This window comes from Suricata suricatta, chromosome X (genome assembly GCF_006229205.1).
Source record: "Suricata suricatta isolate VVHF042 chromosome X, meerkat_22Aug2017_6uvM2_HiC, whole genome shotgun sequence".
Classification (NCBI taxonomy): Eukaryota; Metazoa; Chordata; class Mammalia; order Carnivora; family Herpestidae; genus Suricata; species Suricata suricatta.
The window spans coordinates 93510966-93533949 of record NC_043717.1 but is presented as its reverse complement, the minus strand read 5'-3'; the positions used below and the strand labels follow the sequence as shown (position 1 = coordinate 93533949).

General features: G+C 42.4%; 1 protein-coding gene across 1 annotated transcript in view; it reads left to right on the top strand.

Moving 5' to 3' along the window:
- Positions 1-426: 426 nt before the first annotated feature.
- Positions 427-22984, top strand: part of FRMD7 (FERM domain containing 7) — a 34383-nt gene continuing 11825 nt past the window's right edge. Inside the window, exons 1-5 of the mRNA XM_029929705.1 lie at positions 427-558; positions 10753-10857; positions 11663-11705; positions 14675-14708; positions 17608-17705. Of these exons, the coding sequence (XP_029785565.1) occupies positions 427-558; positions 10753-10857; positions 11663-11705; positions 14675-14708; positions 17608-17705 (412 nt within the window). The remainder of the gene's footprint in view (positions 559-10752; positions 10858-11662; positions 11706-14674; positions 14709-17607; positions 17706-22984) is intronic.

Genomic DNA, 22984 nt, shown 5'->3' with positions numbered 1-22984 from the left:
ATTTTTAAGGAAAAGTAAAACAACTTTTTAAAAGGAGCAGTCCTAGGGTTTAGTGTCTACAATGTTCTGAGATTTTTGGATGTAGCCTGTGGAAGACTGGGAAGGAAAAAGACATACCACTGGAGGGGTCCAAACTCTCTGTCAATGAGGTATATGCCTGTTGCTGTTTATAAACAGAGAGCTAGACTGAAGTGAAGGATTGTAGACCAAGATGCAGAACAAGATTTTCCCAGATGGCTGAAGTTAAATCAGCATCACTGAAAACATTCTAATCCTGGAACTGTATCAAATGGTACCAAAATACAGAAATATCTCTGGACTCTATTCTACTCAGTACAAATCAGATACTCTCACTAGAAGTGCTCTGCAAGGTTCTGGGTTCCGAAATGACATTCAGAGTTCAGTATGTAGTGAGGAAAAGGAAAGATGGAAATCAGCCATCTGGTTGGCCAGAAGGGTCTGGTCCACAACTGTCTACATAAAGATGCTGATGGGCAATGTGCTTATACTATCCTGGACAGAACCAGTTCTCAGCCAGTTCCCGAGAGGGTGACTGGGGTAAGTTGTGAATGGGATAGTACACAGTAAAGCTCTCAGATGCACCCTAAAAACCCGAAAGAAAATTCCAAGTGAGTGACTTTAGAAGGAACCAGTGAACACATCAGAGATGAGTGTCAAAAATATATTTTGTAAGTGTACGTCAGCAGAAAGCTTTTGATAATGACAAGATGTGATTTTTCTTCCAGACTGGTACAAAGGGTAGGGAGTGTCAAAGGAGGGGCTCAGGTATGTGCAGACATTGGTGAGGAATGTTCCAAGCATCCCCAGTCTCAGATAGGTGGGTATGGGAAGAATTCAGTAGCAAAGAGTGGTGGGAGGTGAGGGGGGCAAGCTGCCAGGAGAGCTCTTCCTTTACATGTGGTCGGTGGGTCAAGTGGCAAAGGAACAAATGTTAGGGATGAGAAGGGCGATGCAGGAGGGTTTATAAAAGGCAGCAGAATGTAGCCTGAGCTCAACCATGGTGTAAGCAAACCCCGACCCTAAAAGAAGGGAAATGGGGGGCCAGGCAAAGGGAACATCAGGACCTCCAGGCCCATCATGCTCCCTCACCTCCCCATGCCCTGTGGCACTGGCCATGGAGAGATGTCTCCCACCTCACCTCCTTGTCTGCGCCAGTCCACGTTGCCGTCCATGGTCTCTCACTGCAAGGACCCCACTGCTCCATCTGTTCCTCCCTCCCTTCTCCCTCAAAGCGCAGAGGTGGACCAACAGCCAGACCAGTCTCATCTAGGAGCCCATGAGAAGTAAATACAGATTCTTAGGCCCCACCTTACACCTATTAAATCTGAATCTGTATATTTGTTTTAAAGTATATTTATTTTGAGAGAGAGGGAGAGAGGGAAAGAAAAAGTGTAAGTGGGGGAGGGGCAGAGAGGAGAGACAAAATCCCAAGCAGTTTCCGTGCTGTTAGCAGGGAGCTTGACATGGGGCTCAAACCTACGAACTACAAGATCATGACCAGAGCTGGAATCAAGAGTCGAATGCTCAAAAAAGGATGGGGGTGAGGGGCGTGTCTGGGTGGCTCAGTCTGTTAAGCGGCAGACCTTTGGTTTCAGCTGAGATCATGATCTCATGGTTCATGTCAGTGGGATTCTCTCTCTCTCTCTCAATGCCCCTCCCCCCTCACTCTCCCTGTCGAAATAAATTTAAAAGCTTTAAAAAAATTAAAGAAAAAAGAGTGGGACACTCAATCAACTCAGCCACTCAGGTGCTCCCCTCCCATCTTTTCTTTAAAGTGTATTTATTTATTTTGAAAGACAGAGAGAATGTGTACGTGAAGAAGGGGCAGAGAGAAGGACAGACTGTATTTAATAAGATCTCCAGTTGATTCTTATGAACTTTACAGTTTGGGAGCCTCTGCCCTAACTGCTGCCAGGATGGCATTCCTGAAACCCAGGTCTGACCATGTCAACGTCCACTTAACACCAGCGGTCCCCACCTCAAACCCTGCCTGCCGGTGTGTCACCAGGCTTTCTCAGCTCCTCTGCCTCTGACATCCTTCTCCTACCCTTCTCTTCACCTGGCTAACCCCAACTCTTGTTTCGTCTCTTGAAATAGGTGGCCCCTCAGTAGGAATCCATTGCCTTATGCCTTTTCCCATCTTCTGAGTTTGGTGCCCGTTGGATATGATCTCCTGGGACCCCCGCTTCCACGCTTCCACGAGGGTACTCAGCCCCCACTACTGCAGTTACCTGCTGACGTGCCTGCCTTGCCTGCCAGCCTGTTGTATATTCCTTTGTGATAATGTCTGTGTCCATTTCACCCCAGTATCCCCAGAGCCCAGGAAAGAAACTGGCACAGAATAGGTGCTTGGTAATATGTGTTGCACCTAAGAGATGAGGGAAAGGTCACAAAAGAGTAAAGGCAACATAGAAGGACAAAGGCAAGGGCATGAAAAGTGAGCCCAGAGTTTGGGTGGGGGCGGGGGGATTACAATAGAAAAACAAAAAGAATTGGGTAAAGAGAACACAAAATGGAGAAAAACATGCTAAAGGGGAGGCGGGGGAATAGCTGTTAAAGGCTTTATTAAGGAGAAAGCGAAAATTGATGAAGTTCTTTTCCTGTTTTTTCATGTGGTTGGGTCTCACCTATGGAAATGTGGAATCAGACTGTTAACAAGCCTGAAAGGCAATTGATTCACTTGCCAGGGAAGGAATGATCAACGGACGCTGGTTTCTATTAGGGCAATTGTCAATATTCCTGATCTTGAATATTCAAATAAAAGCTCCCCTTATCAGTACAGACCCCTTGGGTGATCCGTATGCCCAGAGCTAGATGTCCAGACATTAAGGTTTGTTCAAGACAGTCTCGTGACAATATAATAATTTCGAGCACCACTGGAGTGCCTGGTGGCTCAGTCGGTTGATGGACTGAGTGTCAGACTCGATTTCGGCTCAGGTCACGATCTCTTGGGTTTCTCTCTCTGACCCCTCCCCGCCATGTGCATGCTATCTTTCTCTCTCTCAAAATAAATAAAAATGAACATTAAAAAAATAATTACTAATACCCCTGTCAACCTTCAAAAGTGTGCCAGTTTGGATGATAAATTAAATGGTCATCCTACAGTCAGCACTTCCTGAGCTCTTCCTCTGGAGATGCTACGTAAAGTATTCAACGTCAATATCCTCATTTGATACTCTCTATGAATTTTTAAAAATTGAGATGTCATTTACATACCAAAAGATTCATCTTTTTAAACTGTACAGTTCAGTGGTTTTTAGTATACTCTTTGTGTTGTGCAAACATTACAACCATCGAATTCCAGAATATCTCCATCCTTTCAAAAAGAAACTCCATACTAATTGACAGTCATTCCCCATTCTACCCAGTCCCCAATCTCTATGAATTTGTCTGTTCTGGACACTCATAAAAGTGGAATCATATATGACCTTTGGTGTTTGGCTTCTGACAATCCTGTTTCAGAATTAAGGAAACTGAAACTCGGAGAGATTAAATAGCCTGCTCAAGATCACCCCTCTAGCAGATAGAGAGCAGAACTAGACCCAGGTGTGTCTGGCTCCGGGACCCACATTCTTATCCACCATGATGTGCTGCCTCCTAATATTTATTGTAGGTACTCAGCACATTCTTGGAACTCTTTTTTGGCCTTCTGTAACTGGGCACATTCTTTCCAAAATGCCTCACAAATCTTCATTATTTCAGAGTGAATTTAATGTTTGGAAAGAGCCAAAGTCATAAAGACCAGATATGGTAACTAAAGTGGGCCATCAAGCCGGGTCAATGCTATGGACTGAATCACGTCCCCCCGGAGTTGAGCCTCTGATCCCCAGTGTAACTAATGTAATTGTATTTGGAGATACGGCTTTTAGAAAGTAATGAAGGTTAAATCAGATCATAAGAATGGAGTCTTGATCCAATAGGTTTGGTGCCCTTATAAGAAGAAGAGAGGGGCCCCTGGCTGGCTCAGCTGGTTTTGCTATGTTGAGCTTAGGGTCATGAGTTCAAGCCCCAGGTGGGGCGTGAATATTAGTTAAAAATAAAATCTTGGGGTGCCTGAGTGGCTCAGCCAGTTAAATGCCCGACTTTGGCTCAGGTCATGATCTCACAGTTTGTGGGTCGAACCCTGCATCAGGCTCTATGCTGACGGCTCAGAGCCTGAAGCCTGCTTCGGATTCTGTGTCTCCCTCTCTCTCTGCCCCTCCCTAGCTCATGCTCTGTCTCTGTCAAAAATAAATAAACATTAAAAATGTTTTTTTAAAATAAAATCTTAAAAAAAGAAGAAGAGGGGCACTTTGGTGGCTCAGTCAGTTAAGCATCTGGCTTCTTCAGCTCAGGTCGTGATCTCACAGTTCGTGGGTTCGAGCCCTGCATTGGGCTCTGTGCTGACAGAGCTTGGAGTCTGTCTTCAGATTCTGTGTGTGTGTGTCTCTCTCTCTGACCCTCCCCTGCTTGTGCTGTCTCTCGCTTTCTTAAAAATAAGTAAAATACTAATTTTTTTTTAAAAAAAGAAGAAAACAGTGTCGTCTCTCTGTTATGTGAGAGCACAGTGAGAAGGTAACCATTTGCAAGCCAGGAAGATAGGTCTCACAGAATCTGGTCTTGCTGGTGGTACCTGGATTTCAAATTTTCAGTCTTCAGAATTAAGTGAGAAATAACTTTTTGTTGTTTCAGTCACCCAGTCTACGGCATTTTGTTATGGCAGCCAAAGCTAATGCAGTCATATCTGGTGATAAAAAGAGAGACATAACCATAAAGTCAAAAGAATGAGTGATTATCATCTATGACTTCAAGAACCATTTTCTGAGGGGAACATGAGAAATATTTTGAATGTGGAAATCAACACTGGAAACAGGAAAAATATCTATAAGGCTTTTTTTGTGTTGCACTATGCTTTCTGATTTTATAGTGTGTCATGCATTTCTCTGAAAAATATAACAACTATAAGGAAAAACTAAAAATAACTGACTATGCTACCATTAATAATATGGTGGATTTCATTTCAGTTTGTACTTTTCTGACACCTTAATTCTATAGTCTATATTTTATAAAGTACACAAAAGTATATAAATACATTAGAATCTCCTTATCTGTGTAGTCAAAGGGGTTGTTGGTCAGTTAATTGATAAAATTTGTTAAAGCAGAAAATCATGAGTACACACACAGACACCTTAAACTTCTAATTTTTAAAAATTGTTTAATGTTTATTTATTTTTGAGGCACCGAGAGAGAGAGTGAGCACACGAGCAGAAGACAGCCAGAAAGGGGGAAAAAGAGAATCCCAGGCAGGCTCCTTGCTGTCAGCTCAAAGGCTGATGCGGGGCTCAAACCCAAGAACCGTGAGACTATGACCTGAGCTGAGATCAAGAGTCAGATGCTTAACTGATTGAGCCACCCATTCATTCTAAGCTTCTAACTCTTTTTAAGATTTTATTTTGTAAAATAATTTCTGTACCCAACATGGGGCTAGAACTCACAACTCTGAGATCAAGAGTTGTATGCTCCACCCACTGAGCCAGCTAGGTGCCCCTGAAACTTCTAATTTTGACATAAAACATATACCTTGTTATTCATATGCCAATCTTTTGCTGTAGGGTCAGAGGTTTTTTGAGTAAAGACTTCTAATTCCCTTTGTCTTTCTTCCATAAACCACACTCAAAATTCATCATCTATGATTTTCAGCATTTACTTATTTAATGTGGAAAAAGAATGTAGATGCTTGCAAAGCAATTTGGGTACAGAATCGTTCTGAACTTTTCTTCTGCAATACTTTACTGCTGTCATATCCAAAACTAATTTGACACACATTTTTGGGGACTCCCCCCCTTACTGAGTTTTTGCAAAGTGATGAACTTAGTTTTCACAGAAACGATTCTTGCTTTTAGTGTTACACCATGTAATTTGTGTAATTATAATAGCAAGTAGAATCACCAAAAATATGTTCAAGGAAATAATTATTATTGCACATGGAACTCAATTGATGGGTGTAGAAGTACACAACCATTAGAATCTACTAGTAATGAACTTTCATCATGACATAGGTATCAGCCAATGTGTTAAAGAGGGAATGTAAAGCATTCTCTGTGCGTCATTGAGTGGAATTTCATTAAGAGAACTTTTACTGTCCTTGCTCATTAAAAAAAAAAAAATCCAGGGGCGCCTGGATGGCTCACTTGGATAAATGCCTGACTTCAGCTCAGGTCATCATCTCACGGTTCGTGAGTTTGAGCCTCAAATGGGTTCCACTCTGTCAGTGCAGAGACAGAATTAATTAATTAATTTGAAAACCCAGATATTTACAAAGTAGAAAATTTAAAATTCCTCTTTATCTATCCTCTCTCCAGGGATAATGCTGTTAACATTTGCTGTGTGTCTGCAAATTCTCATATGCATTTATGTATATATATGTGCATTGCTTAAATCATATGATGTGCCAGGCACTGGACTGAGGCTTTGGTATGAATTACCTCATTTAATTCTCACAACTCCATGAGATAAATCTACTATTTTTAAGTTTATTTATTTATTTTGAGAGAGAGAGGGAGAGAAAGAGAGAGAGAGAGCATGCACACGCATGTGTGCACATGAGCAGGGAAGGGGCAGAGAGAGGGAGAGAGAGAGAATCCCAAACAGGCTCCATTCGGTCAGTATAGAGCCTGATGCAGGCCTTAATTCCACAAACCATGAGATCATGACCTGAGGCTAAATCAAGTCTGCCACTCAACCGACTGACCCAGCCAGGCCCCCCAAGCTAATAGTACAATTAGCTCCATTTCACAGATGAGTAAACTGAGGCTCTGAAAGATTCAGTAACTTGCCGTAGGTCACACAGTGACTAATTTGTTCCTTCTCCTGAAAGCACTGTCTTACTAATGTGCAGAAATCAAGTTAATTGTTTGGACCCATTCATCTATTTATTGAGCAAACAGGTATTGAATGTCCGCTCTGTCAGGCACTGTACATACTGCCGGGTATTCAAACACATGGTTTCTGTCTTTAGGTGCCTGGAAAAGGCAAGTTAATCTGTGAGCTAAAATATTTTCCCCAATTCATTCAGTTAATAAGCGGGTAGAGCAGGATTACAATTCAGGTTTGATTTGGCAAATTGTATGAGAGCTCTGGGGGCCTAGAAGCTTTGGTAGATTGTTTGGTAAGGTGATCACCTCGAGTATTTGTTGTTTCTACGAGAAGAACAGTTTGGAGCCCCCCAGAAGTCAGTGCCCAATAATTAAAACACAGTTTGTAAATTGGAGGTAATAAGTAGAAGTTCTAAAAATGTTTAAAATCATCTATCTATCTATCTATCTAATCCTTGAACGACCCAAGAGTTAAGGGATACTGACCCCATACAGAGTCAAAAATCCACATATAGTTTTTTACTCCTCCAAAACTTAACTACTAACAGTCTACTTACTGTTGACTGGAAGGAAGCCTGACCAATAACACAATCAATTAATACATAGTTTGTATGTTCTGTGTATTCTATGTTGTATTCTTACAGTAAAGTAAGCTAGAGAAAAGAAAATGTTATTTGAAAAATCATAAGAAAGAGAAAACACATTTGTAGTGCTACACTGCAGTACTGTACTACATCTAACAAAACAAACCCATATACAAGTGTACCTATGCACTTCAGACTTGTGTTGCTCGAGGGTCAACTGTACACACACACACACACACACACACACACGCACATATATGTTTTTAAGTATTTATTATTGAGAGAGAGAGTTCATGCATATGCATGCATCTTAGAAGGCGCACAGAGAGAGGGAGAAGAGAGAGAATCCCAGGCGGGCTCCACGCTGTGTCCAATTCGGGACTCGATCTCACAACTGTGAGCTCATGACCTGAGCCGAAATCAAGAGTCAGATGCTTAACCTACTGAGCCACGCAGGTGCCCATATGTAAAAAAATTTGAAGACAAATGCTGTTCTACTGTAATCTAAGGGGAAGGGTGAAAAAAAACAGGATTCAGGATTGTAGTTCCAATTTTTTGAGTTGGGGCACTGGTAGTAAAGAATTTAGATCCCCTGAAGAACTTGATCAGAACATTGAAGTGTCAGTTTAAACAAAAACATGCAATGGAAAAGAGAATCAAAAGTCCAGAAAAGAAGAAGAAAAGTCCAGAAAAGAAGAAGAAAAGTCCAGAAAAGAAAAAGAAAAGTGCAGAAAAGAGAAAATTGAAAAGTTGTATATAAAGAGATATTATGAGAGAAAGAATCATAACCTAAAAATTGAAGAATTGGATTAAAATGGTTGAAAAATATGAAAGGCTGCATGCTGAGACAGAACCAAGGCCTTACCTCTTACGCAACACGTTCCACAAGGCTGGCCAATGTTGAGGAACATTATGAAGGGAAATGCCTCTCTGGAGATGGGGGTGGAGAGCCCCAGCCACCTGAGTGCCTGACCTCCAAAGGCATAAATGCCAAAGGCTTTTCCAGCCAGTTGGCCTCATGTGCAGGGATGGAAGAATCAGTCGATTACTCTTATAAACATGGTATGGGATCTCATGGAAAGGAGCAAAAAGAAATCCTTGATTGGAATCCTTACAAGAATGGCCATATATTTATTCTTTGTGACTGCAGAAACATTTAAATACACAAACACATGGAATGTGGCAGTGTTGATGGGGAGGATTAAATACTCCAGTGGAAAAAAAGAATAAAAAGTGAGGAGGAGACAGGAAAATCTTGAGTTTCTTAAATTGTTTGCAAAGAAACCAGAGCCTATGACAGGATTTGGTCCTCATGACCGAAATGTCTCTTTGGTGTCCGAAAAAGTATCGCTGTCATATCTCTCTTTAGAAATTCTTCTTTTTTCTTTCTCATAATAAAAATCCCATGGCAGCTCCTTGTCTGGAGGGCTTTAAAAATAGGAGCGATCTCATCTGTCTGGAATGGTCTGTGTCAGCACTTGCCCTAGGCAAGGTTGCCACATAGGCAAAAACTCCCCCTTCCCTCCTCCCTTGTACACACCCCCCTCCTCCACTGCCCCCCAATGCCCTTCATGCCCTTGCACCCCCCCCACTCTGTGTGGGCTGACCCCCTTTTCCCATACCGCAGATCCAATGTGACCTCCCACATAAAATCAAACCCCTTCTCCCTCAAGCTTTCTCCAGGTGCTAGGGATGCAGTAGGTTTTACCCCTTGCGGTCTATTTGCATTTTAAAATAGGACCCTGGCTGACCCACATGAATTTCGAGCTGGTGGAGCTTTGGTCAGTGTAACTAAGTGGAGAGAAGTCCAGGGGAGAGGGGAGGATTTCGGGTGGCTGGGGGGAGGGGGTGGGGTAGGCCGCCTTCCTGGAAGCTATTAAACCCCAGATGTGGGCCCCTGCTCTGCGTGGCACTGCCTTGGGGGAGAGGGTAGGGGGTGGGAGGAGGGTTGCTGCACTCTCTGACCTCTTAAGGTTGCCGTGAATTCTATGGGTCGGCGATTTCCAACTACATTTTCCCCCACTCAGCTTCCTTTGCAGCGGCATAGGCACCGCGTGACTTGGCTTTAACTAGGGGTTTTCAGCAGCATTTCTTTGTGCCTATCATCCAGGGCCCAATTTTCCCATCACGGCCCTCCCTGCGACAGCCACCCTCGGGCTCAGCAATGGTGGCGGCTGGAGATCAGCCCTAGCCACCGTCCGCTCCAGGAGACTTTTAGAGACATCTTCAAAGCGCCTGTTCTCAGAGAAGCCCAAGAAAGGGGTTGTTTTGTGCTCACCGAGTAACGTGGGCTTTGTGAAGAAAAAAAATGCATGTGGCCCTATGTGAACAAATTAGGCTGTACCCACATTTGGTGGGAAAAGCAGCAACGTGAAGTCTACTCAAGGAGCTCATATGAGTAATTTGGCCAATTTCGTGTCGGAGCAACATTCAAGAGCCCCTACTAGGCGCCAGACTCTGAGTTAGCCGTGGTGAGTAACAAGAAAAATAAAGCAAGGTCCCTGCTATGAAGGTAGTCAGTCTAATGGGAAAGACAGACATCCGGGGTTCAAAATGCCATGTTGGAGGTAAGCGAGGGAGTTTGGGAGCACGGAGGTTGCCCTTGGCTCAACCTGTCGCTGATAGGTATCCGGGAAAGCTCTCCAGAGAAGATGGCATCTGAGCTGAGTAGGCGTGAGCCAAACCAAAGAAGGGTGGGAAGGGCGGTCTGTGGAGAAGGAATGACAGGAGCAGAAGCAGGAGCCATGAAACTACTTGACGTGTGTGGGGAACTGTGAGCAGGCAAAGGGGAGGGGGAAGAGGAGAGGCCAGAAGGGCAGGCAGGGCCACGTGAGCGTGAGCAAACGTGGGCCCAGGCTCCTGAGCAAAGACTAGAGACTTTATCCTGAGGGGAGCCACAGAAGGATTTTAAGCAGGTCAGATTTGCATCTTGATTAAACTGTCAATTTGGGGAGAATCATTCAAATTGCCTGTGGGATGAATTGATTAAAGAATTCCATTGAAAGGGTAGATTTGCAGATCTCGCCATAGTTAAGTGCAAGGCTCTCTTTTCCCAAGAGGATTCGTCCTTAGTCTGAGGCTTTTTAAGCAGGGGGGAGGCCCGAAAACAATCTACAGGTAGAGGCATGTATTTATCTGTGAAACGTCGTCCTTTGAGAGGATGCAAGATCTCTAAACCGTGCTTATAGGAAAGTGCTTGAAGAGGTGGGGTGCCCCCGCCCTGTCTCCCACACCCAAGTGACACTATCAGGTCAGGAACGCAAACCGTACTATGATCTCTGTGTTTTGTTTAGCAAAAGTCATCCGGGAAGTCGCTGTTTAACCTGAGTTGCAGCCACCTAAATCTTGCTGAAAAGGAGTATTTTGGATTAGAATTCTGTAGCCATTCTGGAAATAATGTAAGTTGCTTTCATTATCGGGTTCTTTGTGTCTAGGATTGCTTCTATAATGCAGTTTGCAGCTAGGGATGGAGGACTCAAACCCGACTGAAAAATGAAAAATTATCTAAACCCTTGCAAAATGACCAGATTGTCCCTCCTCCCTCTTTGTCTATTTAAAGTCACCTCAGTTTACCGAACAAACTCTGCTACCCTACGCTCCTATTGTCACTCTGAACAGGAATCTATGCTTTATCTATTCTTACTGTCCAGAGGCTGGACATCAACCTCCAGAATGAAGACTCCTAACCTTCCCAAAGAGTACTCAGGGGACTCTCCTTTCCCCTCTCTCAGGTCCCAACATTCTGGATGTTCTTCCTACTGTGTCCTGCCTTGGCAAATTCATTATCCAGCACCTTCCCAGAAAGGCTCATTATATCTATTAGACTGGCATTTGGGGGCTACAGGATTCAAATGCAGAGCCAAATGCCTTCATTAGTCTTTGTAGCAACTAATGAGCCTTGTATGTGACACCTTTGTCATCCTGCTTAGGCAGGGGAGCAGTGATTCAAATGTCAACAACAAAGAGTTTATAGATCAACAGTGTTCACTGTCAACGGGGAAATACGAGGGGGCTGATTGAGTATGGTGGAGGTACGTCATCTCTTTGACCCTGCTGTTTCTAACTGTCCTTAGAAGGGATCTCAGTGGTCTTGGTATTTGTTTATTTCGTGTTGACTTATCTATTACCAAAAAAAAAAAAAAAAAAAAAAAGAACTGCCCTCAATGTCATGTTCTACCAACTTTTTCATTACTGTTATCACAGGTCTGGTTGGAGCTACTGAAGCCTATTACAAAGCAAGTAAAAAGTAAGTATGGAAAATCATTTAAGGGATATAATTCCCAGTGACAGCTTGAAAATATTTCAGCAACACCACACTATTTCTCGCCAAATATAAGGGAGAAAAGGGCTGCGATACATTATTTTATTATTTTAATCCTTCATATGTCCCGTGAATTTAGCGCCTGGGTGGCTCAGCCAGTTGGGTGTCCGACTTCGGTTCAGGTCATGATCTCACGGTTCGTGGGTTTGAGACCCACATTGGGCTCTGTGCTGACAGCTCAGAGCCTGGAGCCTGCTTCAGATTGTGTGTCTCCCTCTGTCTCTCTGCCCCTCCCCTGATCACACTATCTCTCTCTGTCTCTCAAAAATTAATAAAATGTTAAGAAAAATAAATGTGTGATGTTTAAAAAAATAATTTTAATTTTGCCCGAGATGAAAAAACTCATGTTCCTGGATCTTTGCTGGTAATTACAGCACTCTGTGGATTGGCTTGGACTCCAGCACTGCAAATCTTTGCGCGTCCTTCATGTTCTCGGGGAAGGAAAAATTTCCTCTGTCCTTCAAGGTCCTCCTAGCCAGATTAAGAATCAAATGGACATGAGGCAGATGAACAGGAGAAATTAAAATTTAATCTCATATGTATGGGGAATCCACACAGACATGGGAATTCCAAAGACAGGTGAAATGAAGGTATATGTGTCATCCTGAACTGAGGAGAAAGGGGCGGGGGTGTGGGACTTCAGAGGGAAGGAATGCGCTTCACAGGAGGAAGAAAAAGTAAATGTTTGGTAAACAAATGTTTGCTGGGCCACTCAGACACAATGGGACATAGAGGACTTTGATCAACCAGCCTGGCCAGGTTCCTTCCTGTCCGCCACACCTAGTTCATGTTATGATGTAGTTATCTCAGGTGATAGCTCTCTTCCTGGTACAGGCTCTTCCTTTCCAATGTAAATTTAGCCAGGCGAGGGGGTGGTAAAAAGCATTTCCTGAATTGGCTGGGTTTTAATTGCTTTTAAGTCAAAATAATCTGAATGACTAAGTGGCTCATTTTAGGGCAGCCTGACCTGGTCTGTATGATGTCAATCTGCACTGCCATTCACCTTCCGCCCCCAAAGATATTTTAATTTTATCCAACGTCACACTGTCCCGTTTGTTTCATTTAATATTTGAGTGCCTAGTATGGATGAAATTTTCTCTCTACCCGTATTTCACAACCTAGTGTGGTGCTTCTTAAATTTCTGTATGTGTTAGGATCACTTGTTCAAATGCAGATTCCTGGGCCTCGTTCCCTGGTTGGGGTGGTTCTGATGCAGGCAGATTTCAGGCAATGCTTTGAGAAATGCTTTTTTTAAAAAGTATATTTATTTTGAGAGCAAAAGCACGCGCAAGAGCCCATGCAAGCGAGCCGGAGGAGGGGCAGAGAGAGAGGGAGAGAGAGAATCCCAAGCAGGCTTCACATGGTAAACACAGAGCCTGATGCAGGGCCCACTCCCACCAACCATGAGATCATGACCTGAGCTGAAATCAAGAACTAGGTGCTTAACCGACTGAGCCACCAGGTGCCCTGAGCCGCGCGGTTTTACAGCATCCCCTTCCCTCCCCTGCTCTTCGGGTTGGTGCTTCTGCGGTTCTCTGTTCCCACCGCATTGTAACATGCGTCCCGTTATTCCAACAGCTTCCTGATTCCCGCTTTCCATCATGTACACTACTCCCCAAGGAAACTATTGAAAGAGCAAAACTGACCTCACCATGCTCCAGCTTAATATGCTTCCATGGCACCTTATTGCCCTTAGAATAAAGTCCAAACTCGTTAGCATGATCTGCAATGCACAGACTCTGCCTGCCTTTGTAGCTTTACCTCTGCCACTGACCCCTTCATGCTCCTACCTCTCCAGCCTGTGACAAAACTAACTTCAGGCGTAGGGTTCTCAGATAAAATAAGAGATGTCCACCTAACTTGGAACTTCAGGTCATCAAAGAATAATTTCTTGGTATAAGTATGTCCCGTGTAATCATGGTTTATCTAAAATTCAAATTTAACTGGGAGCTCTCTTTTCTCCCTCTTGTGCTTCCCCAGAGACAGTCTGGGCTGCTGCCCGTCCTCCCTGACTATGAATACTTCATTGTCTTTTCATTCCCGGCACCTGCCTGTGCAATGCTTGGCCCATAATAGGCACTCCACAAATATTTGCTTTTGATGCTAAAAGTTTCCCTTTTTTTTCAAATGCAAGTAAGGGAGAAGACAAGTGATGTGTTTTCTCTTTTTTAAGTTTATTTTGAGAGCGAGATCCCACGCGCATTCGTTACAGTGGGGGAGGGGCAGAGAGAACCGGACAGAGTGAATGTTCAGCACAGAGTCCGATGCCAGGCTAGAACCCATGAATCATGAGATCATGACCTGAGCCAAAGTTGGACGCTTAACTGACTGAGCCACTCAGGCACCCCTAGATGTGTTTTATTAATGTCAATTTTAAGCAACAAAGAGGCCTCCGTCCATACACGCACTTCTAGTTCCCTTTATGAGATCTTTGATTCAGATGATAAATACCTGCTTATAAATCTGGACCCTTCTCTCAGCCAGAATCCCAAAGTGGCAAGTGGTGTATATATATTTTCTAAATGGGATGCATCATAGAGGACACAGTAGGGCCCAGAAGGAGGCACATGATACGAAAAGAAACTCAAAGGGAGGGAGGTAAGAAAAGGGACAGGGGAACTTTCCCAATTGCTATCCACATAAAGACACGATCCAGAAATAGCACCATCCTAGAAATGAGAAAATTGAAATTTAAAAGAAAAGTCCGAGGGAAGCAGTGATGGGGAGAAGAGGGGAGAGGAGAGGGGGAAGTGTGTGTGTGTGTGTGTGTGTGTGTGTGTGTATGCAAATACCTGTAACTGTTGTGTTGGACATTTAAATAAAACTTATGGAGATAATTGTGTTTTAAGATCCTAAGGAGGTTGTTTTCAAATTTATGGTGAAATTTTTCCCAGTGGATCCCGGACATCTTCGAGAAGAGCTTACAAGGTACAGTACTTACCTGTGTGTCTGCTGCATGATATTACTTAAGAATCATTATTCTCCATTTATCAGGGGATGGGTTTCTAGCCTTTTTTGGCAAGCTTGACTCTCAGTCACTGTCTGGGAGATGGTGAGATGCTGAGGAGAAGGAGGACCTGGCTGGGTCCCCAAAGTGTTAGTCTTTCAAAGGGTGGGGATTTCTGGGAGAAGGAGGGGTGGCCTTCTAGCACGGCAGGCAGCCTGGGTGCCCACGTCGGGGTTCTGCCAGTAGCTGCTACAACAAGACTGCTTACCTTCATTGCATCTGTGTTCCGGTTGGAGGGCAGCTTGACAGTCCGAGTACACCAGCTAATTTCCGCGGACATCGATAACCTGGGAGTGTGGGTACGCGTCCCATAGGTAGAAAGTGATGATGACGCATGCTTGTAAAACATTGAAAAAGTGAAAAAAAAATTCTAAAAAATGATTTTAAAATTATTTATAATATATAATATAAATAATTGATAACCTTTATAATTCTTTACTACTTATAAATTATTCATAATTTTATGAAATTTAAACAATCATTTATAATTAATTATACATTATTCATAATTTGAGATAAGCAAAATCTTTTATACTTATAAAAATAAAAAAGTTAGGGGCGCCTGGGTGGCTCAGTTGGTTAATCGTCCGACTCTGGCTCAGGTCATGATCTCACGGTTTGTGGGTTCGAGCCCCACATCGGGCTCTGTGCTGACAGCTAGCTCAGAGCCTGGAATCTGCTTCAGATTCTGTATCTCCCTCTCTCTCTGACCCTCCCCTGCTCACACTGTCCTTCTCTGTCTCTCAAAAATAAATAAAAAATGTAAAAATATTTAAAAATAAAAAAGTTAAAAAGTTACAAGTATAAAACATTTGAAAAGTCTGTCTATATACTTAGATACAATGCCCTTCAAAATGACAGTGTAAACCTACCTCTTCAAAAATGCATCGTCAACATAACCTTCCCCAAGCCCTACTGTGCTTGCTAGACTCTAGAATCTCACCCCAGCATAGATACTTGAGATAATCTAGCCCAGCTCTCCTGGTTTAGACAGGAGAAACCAGGTCCTGGGAGCTTAGAGTGACTTGGCTGAGTCTTGCCCCACTTCCCAACACAGCTCACGGTCAGTTCTTCTTCTCCCCTTTTGTACAGGAGGACTTGTATGTTGCAGGCTCTGCAGACGTCACTTTTCACAAGTCTGTCACTCGCTCGCACTCTTTCTCTCTCCACATTTGTGAGTTGTAGCCCACTTTCCCAGATAACCTGATATCTTGGTATCTGTATCAGTTTGCATTTGCTAACCCATTTCAGTTGCGTCTCACACTGAGACCAATTTTAATGGAGATAAACTCCGCCACTCCCCCAAAAAAGAAAGAATGAGAAAATCAATGTGATGATAAATGATTCATCAGCTGTTCAGAGCGAGGATTTGGTATTTGTAGCGGGCAGCTGCCCTCTTAGTAGCAAGGAATGTGTCAAATGACAAGAAGTTTCCTTTCCTTCTTGCGAGGAGTAAAAAGAAATTCACTTTCCCTTCAGCAATTGAGGCTTATTAATTCTCATTTACATCTGTATTTGAGAGCAAACAATGGCAAACATTAGACTTTATTTTTTTCAGTGGGCCATTTAAGATACTTAACTATAGTTGAATTTGCAAGGATGCCTTGTTTGGGGACAATCTATGAGTTTCTGAGACTGGTATGCAAATATTAATTTTCTAATTGAATCATCTCTAACCCATTAGGGGAGCTCATAATTAGAAGTATTATAATGATGAATGCGTTTATAAATTGAATAATCACCTACTAATTTTACCTGCTTTTTCTAATCTAGATTTTTATCTATCCCCTGCAATTAATTTTGATTTACCACATTCCTTCAAGGCTTAATTTATTTAAATATACACGTCCAGATAACACTTTAATTAGAAAGTCACATCTTATATTGGGAAATGCCCACAGTATATACTCAACAAGTGTTTCAGTGTATAAAATAAAATATTGGAACCGGTTTTGGACCACGGAAGGAAGCAGTCAATGATAGAATCTTCTTTTTACACATCGTTTCAAAACTAGATTCTCCTTTGATAACAGCTTAAAAGTGTGTAACCAAATGCTATCTCTTTGGCAGAGCTCTGGATGCAACTTGCACTTTATGGGTCCCTGATAAGCATTTCGGTGGGAAAAAAGGGCAGACTGGCTTCATTCCATTCCAAACATAGGGATTTCCTACCTGCTCTGTGTAAAATGCTGGGCTGGGCTCTGATGATACAGAGAAGGTGGTCCGGGTAAAGCATGACCTCAAGTACTTGATTTCTGAAACACAATATTTTGGATAGGAGGAGGTGTAAATTCAGTGGGTGGTCTGACTTCCGGCCAGTGTCACTATCTTTGGGCAAAATGACCTTGCCCAAGTCGTGTAACCTCTGCCTTTCTATAATTATAAAATGGGGTTATTGTTCCTGCTCTACCGACCTAAGTTGTTTTAATAGTGAGTGCTTGATAGCATTTAGTAAACACAGCCTCCCCAGCGGGCTTGTTCTTACTGAATCTCCCTTTCTCTCTAGCCGGCTATGTGGCTTTGCTACGTGGCAGAAACCACGGGAAGATGATTGGCCAACTCCCTCAAGTTGGCGGGGAGATTTAGCCGGGGTGATTCCTAATGGCTGTGAGGCCTGCCAAAATGCTGGATCAGCCGAGCTGTGGTCTGGTACTGGTTTGGGGCTGAAGCAAAGCCTATGCATTACTCACCATCCCAAAAAGGCATCTCGCTGATCGGGGGGTGCCGTTTCTTTCTTGAAACATCTTGGATCTGGGAGAAGGGAAATGCTTCTTTCTTGTTCCTGTTTCCTAAGAGATTTTCCCCTCCAACTTCTTCCAGGTATCTTTTTACTCTTCAAATAAAGAAGGATTTGGCTCTAGGAAGGCTTCCGTGCAGTGACAACTGTACAGCGTTGATGGTATCTCACATCCTACAATGTAAGTAGCAACTGTTGGCTTTGGCACCTATCAGCCAGATAGGAAACTGAGCAAAGGAGCTGAGCACCCCCAGTGTGCCCAACCTGTGTTAGGACTTACAGAGGAGAGAAAGCCTGGATAAGATATATATAGAATCAGCATGGTCCAGGAGAAAGAGGCTGGTCATTGTAGTCCTTCAGCTTTGAATTCCAATCCAGTCTCTACTGTGTTCTAGCTGCTGTAATTTTGGGTGAAGTCCCATCACCTGTCTGTGCCTGAGTTTCCGAGTCTTTACAATAGTGACAAGAATACCTTCTCACAAGGTGGTTATATAGATTAAAAATAAATGTTGATTTTCTTCTATCATGGTATAACGTCCAGCTCCCCCCACCTCTCCCTACCCCCCCCCCTCGCCTGGGGTTGCTGTCCAGGAAGGGGTTTGGATTAATCTGTCCAGGCATGGATTTTGCCAGGCAGGCTCCACTCTCTCTGCTTGCCTGAGGATACATTACTGGTATGTGCTTTCTGCAGCGCATTGTCATGTTTGATGGGATTTTTGTGTCGCTCTTTATCATGAGTCTGGAGAACAAAGCACAGAGTACAGCAGGTGGAAAGAGGCTAAAAGGGAAAAAGGCCCCAGGCATCTATTAGAGCTCCCATTTGCTATCAGCCAAGTAGTTGGATTAGGCTGAATAATGAAGGCAGGAAAAAGGAGACAGGGAACAGTGGGAGCCTACTTGGGAGGGGGGAAAGCTGGATATTGTATTTCTTCTTATACGGCCGGTGGTGGACTTTCTTTCTCTTCTAGAAAGGCCTTCTAAGAATAGACTATTCTTTACCACTTTTGCAGGATCATAACATTGTATGTTGTCTTGTTTCTTGACTTCATTTTTCACCTCTGTCCCTGACCTTCCTGACAGTCCAGTGCTGGTAGATTTCTGATTTCACTGGGAACTCCAGAATGAAGTGCTTGGATAAGGGCAGTGTCTGAATCAGTGTTTACCAAGAGACTGCTGACTGGGACAGGTGACCACAGCCCCCAGGGTATCAAGAATGCAGTGGGCAGTAAGAGCAGTAGTAATCAGGAAGGGCTTCTGGAGGAGGTGGCTTTTGCCCTGGTCTTTAAAGGGACACATAAGAATCAGATGGGTAGTGATAGGCAGAGAAGACAGCATAAAAGAGAAAATTGTGGCGGGACAAGAAGTCATATATACAGAGATGTAGCTCAAGTACAACTCACGCATAGGATCTGTTTAGGAGGGGTGGCTGAAAACTGCACGTCATATTGATGGGCTTTGAATGCTTGGCTTGGTGGGCACAGAGTAAGGTGGATAGACGAAACAACGTTGGAAGACGTCTCCTTTTTCATTATCAGCCTATAAATGACTGGGGCTCCCCAACAGCCTCTCATGACTGTTGGGGAGCCCAATTGCATCCTGAATAGTTTAGCATTATGGATTTGGGCATTCTCTAGTGGCCATTTCAAGCATAGCACAGAGGACTTCAGCTTTTCCAGGGGATATTTTGTCAATATAAGTTCTTTCCATAGAGAAAAAGCTAAATTTTCAGTGAGTCAGCTCCACACAATCCATAGGTCAGACTATTTCACTGGATGCTAATGCCGTGTGCAGAACATCACCAGACTGCTTATTCATTTGCTCATTTATTCATTCACTCCATATTTATGTTCTAGGCATTCAAGAATCTCCACAGTCTGACCTTCTCATCTGCTTAAGTCTCTCCTCCACATCCCTTTTGTGAATGCTCTTAGTCACTCTTCTTTGGCATTCAGTCCACAACAACTTACTGAGTACCTACCACATGCCAGGTACTGTTATAGGGAAACGTTGCAATGGAGGACAATCAGACAATAACCAAAATAAGGAAATATATAATGTATGTTAAAAGGGGATAAGTGCATTGGAGAAAATAAAGTATGGAAGGCAGTTGGAGAAATCTGTGTGTAGGTAGTGAATTTTTCAGTAAGGTAGTCAGGTTAGGCTTCACTGTGAACGTGACAGTTGAATAAAGACTTGGAGGAGGTAAGAGAGCAAGCCTTGCAGAAATCTGGTGGAAAGTTGTTCCAGGCAGAGAGAACATGCTGTGCAAAGAGCCTGAGGTGGGAGTGTGCCAGAGGTGTTGAAGAAATATTAAGCACACTTTGTGGCTGGATGGAGTTGAAAGAGAGGGGGAGAGTAATCGTGGAGGGCCTTAAAAGCATATTAAAGACCTAGAACATTACTCTAAATGAGATGACAAGCCATTGAAACATTTTAAGCATAGGAGTAAAATGATCTGAATTAGCTTTTAACAGGACCATGTAGGCTTCTGGGGTGAAAAGGGACCTTGGCGGAAGTAGGGAGACCGGAGGAGAGGCTATTGCAGTACAGAGAGATGGTGGTACTTTGGGCCAGCGTGGTAACAGCGGAGGTGCACATCACATTTGCTGCCTTCCTTTCCTGATGATATTTATTCATTTGTATGTTGTAGGTCTCTTCCTAGATTGTCATAGTCTTGCATGGAGTGAAAAGCCAGTACAGTCTTTATGTTCTTGTGTTTTCCTAGGGCCAATATAGAGTCTTGTGCTTAATAAACAGAAAGATTGGTATTGGGGTGTGTGTGTGTGTGTGTGTGTGTGTAATTTATTTTTTAAAACAGCTCTATTGAGGTATAACTTGCTTATCATAAAATGCACCCTTTTTCAGACTGCAACTCAATAGTTTTTAGTAAATTTACAAAGTTGTGCAACCAGTACTGCAATCCAGTTTTAGAACATTCCCATCACACCAAGAGACGTCCCGTGCCCATTTGTAATCCGTCCCTGTCCCCACACTCAGCTCCAGCAACCTCTAATTTACTTTCTGTTTCTATAGATTTGCCCTTTCTAGACATTTCAGTCAGAATGATAAAATACATGGTCTTTTACATCTGCCTTTGTTTCACTCAGCATAATATTTTTGAAATTTGTGCAAGTTCTAGCATGAATTGCAGCAGCTGGGTAGTATTCCATTTTGCGGACATACCACACTTGTTTAAATTTGTGAGAGAGTGAGAGTGCAAGTGGGGGAGGGGCAGAGAGAGAGAGGGAGGCAGAGAATCTTAAGCAGGCTCCACACTCATCACGGAGCCCACTCAGGGCGCCATCTCACGACCCTGGGATCATGACCTGGACTGAAATCAAGCGTCAGACACTTAACCAGCTGAGCCTCCCAGGCGTCCCTACATTTTGTTTATGTACTTGATTGTGCGTATTTGTGTGGTTTTCAGTTTAGCTTGTATGAATAATGTTATGAAATTCATGTACAATTTTTGTTTGGATGTTCTCATATCTCTTGAATAGATTTCTAGGAGGGTAATTACCTCATTTTAAGGTAAATTTATGTTTACGATTTTAAGAAACTGCTTACCTGTTTTCCAAATTGTAACAATAAAACCAGAAATGTGTTGCATTTCCAATTTCTCCACATCTTCACCAATAGTTGGTATTGTCTACTTTTTTTTTTTTGGCTGTGGCTATTCTAATAGGTATGCAGAGCTATCTCGTTGCATTTATAATTATTAGCATTTTCCTAGTGACTAATGATGTGGAGCACCTTCTCATTTGCTTAATAACAATTTCTGTTTTTGTTGGTAAAATACCTTTCAATAATTTGGCCCATTTTAAAATGGATTATTATCTTCTAAGTGGGGCTCAAACTCAGACTCCAGGACCAAGAGTCACATATTGATCGACTCAGCCAGCCAGGTGCCCCAGATTTTTGTATATTCTGATTAAAAATCATTTATGAGATATATAATTTGAAAAATTTCCCCACAACTTGGTGCATTGACTTTTTGTTTCTTAATCCTGGCTTTTGGAGTGTAACAGTTTTTAATTTTGGCATAATTCCCTTTCTCAATATGTTTTAGTGGATCATGCTTCTGATGTTGTATCTAAGAACTCTTTGCCTAACCTAAGGTCACAAAGATTTCCTCCTATATTTCCTTCTAGAACTTTTACAAGTTTGCCTCTTAGATTTAGTTATATGACCCATTTTGAGGGTTTTTTTTTTTTGGTATGCTTGTATGGTGTGTGTTGTGAAGTAGGGATCTGACTTCATTTTTGTTTTCTTTTGCATACGGATGTACATTTTCCCCATTTGTTGAAAAACTATGATTGCCCCATTGAATTGTCTTGGTATCCTTTTAAAAAACCAATTGACCATTAATGTAAAGATTTACTTCTAGATTCTTAACTATGTTCCATGGATCTATATGTCCTTATGCCATTATTATGCTATCTTATTCATTTGTATTAGTATTTATTTGTATTAGTTTTGAAAAAGGGAAATGTATATGCTCCAATTTTGTTCTTTTTAAAATTGTTTTGGTTATTTTGAATCCTATTCATTTCCATGTAAATTTTAAGATCATCTATCAATTTCTACAAAAAAATGTGGTGGGAATTGCACTGAATTTATAGATTAATTTTGGCAGAATTACCATCTTAACAACATTGAGTCTTATAATGCATGAACACGAAATGTCTCTCCATTTATACAGATATGTTAAAAATTTCTCTTAGCAATGCTTTATAATCTTCAGTATGCAAGACTTCCACATCTTTAGATAAAATTTATTCCTAAGCATTTTGTTTTTTAGATGCTATAAATGGAATTTTCTTAGTTTCATTTCTGGACTGTTCGTTACTAGTATATGCAAATACAAGTGTTTTCTGTATATTGATCTATTTTGCTACCTTGATGAACTCCTATATTACTTCTAGAGTTTTTTGTGGATTCCCTAGGATTTTCTACTCACTCAACCACATTGCCTACAAGTAAAGGCAATTTTTAAAAAAATGTTTATTTATTTACTTTAAGGAGGGGGGAGAGTGTGCACTAGTGGAGGAGGGGCAGAGAGAGAGGGAGAGAGAGGGGGTAGAGAGAATCCCAAGCAAGCTCCGCCCTGTCATCACAGAGTCCAATGCAGGGCTCAAACTCATGACCCAGAGATCATGACCTGAGCCAAAGTCAAGAGCGGGACACTTAACTGACTGAACCACTCAGGCGCCCCAGTAAAGGTAATTTTATCTCTTCTTTTTCAGTACAGATTGTTTATATTTTTTCTTGTTGTTTCATTGCACTGACTAGAACCACCAGTACAATGTTGGATAGAAGTGGCACAAACAGATGTCCTTGTCTTGTTTCTGGTCATAGGGGAGAAACTTTAGTGTGTTCCTTTAGTATGAACCTTTAGTATTTAGTATGATGATGATGTTAGCTATAGGTTTTTCATAGATAACCTTTATCAGGTTGAAG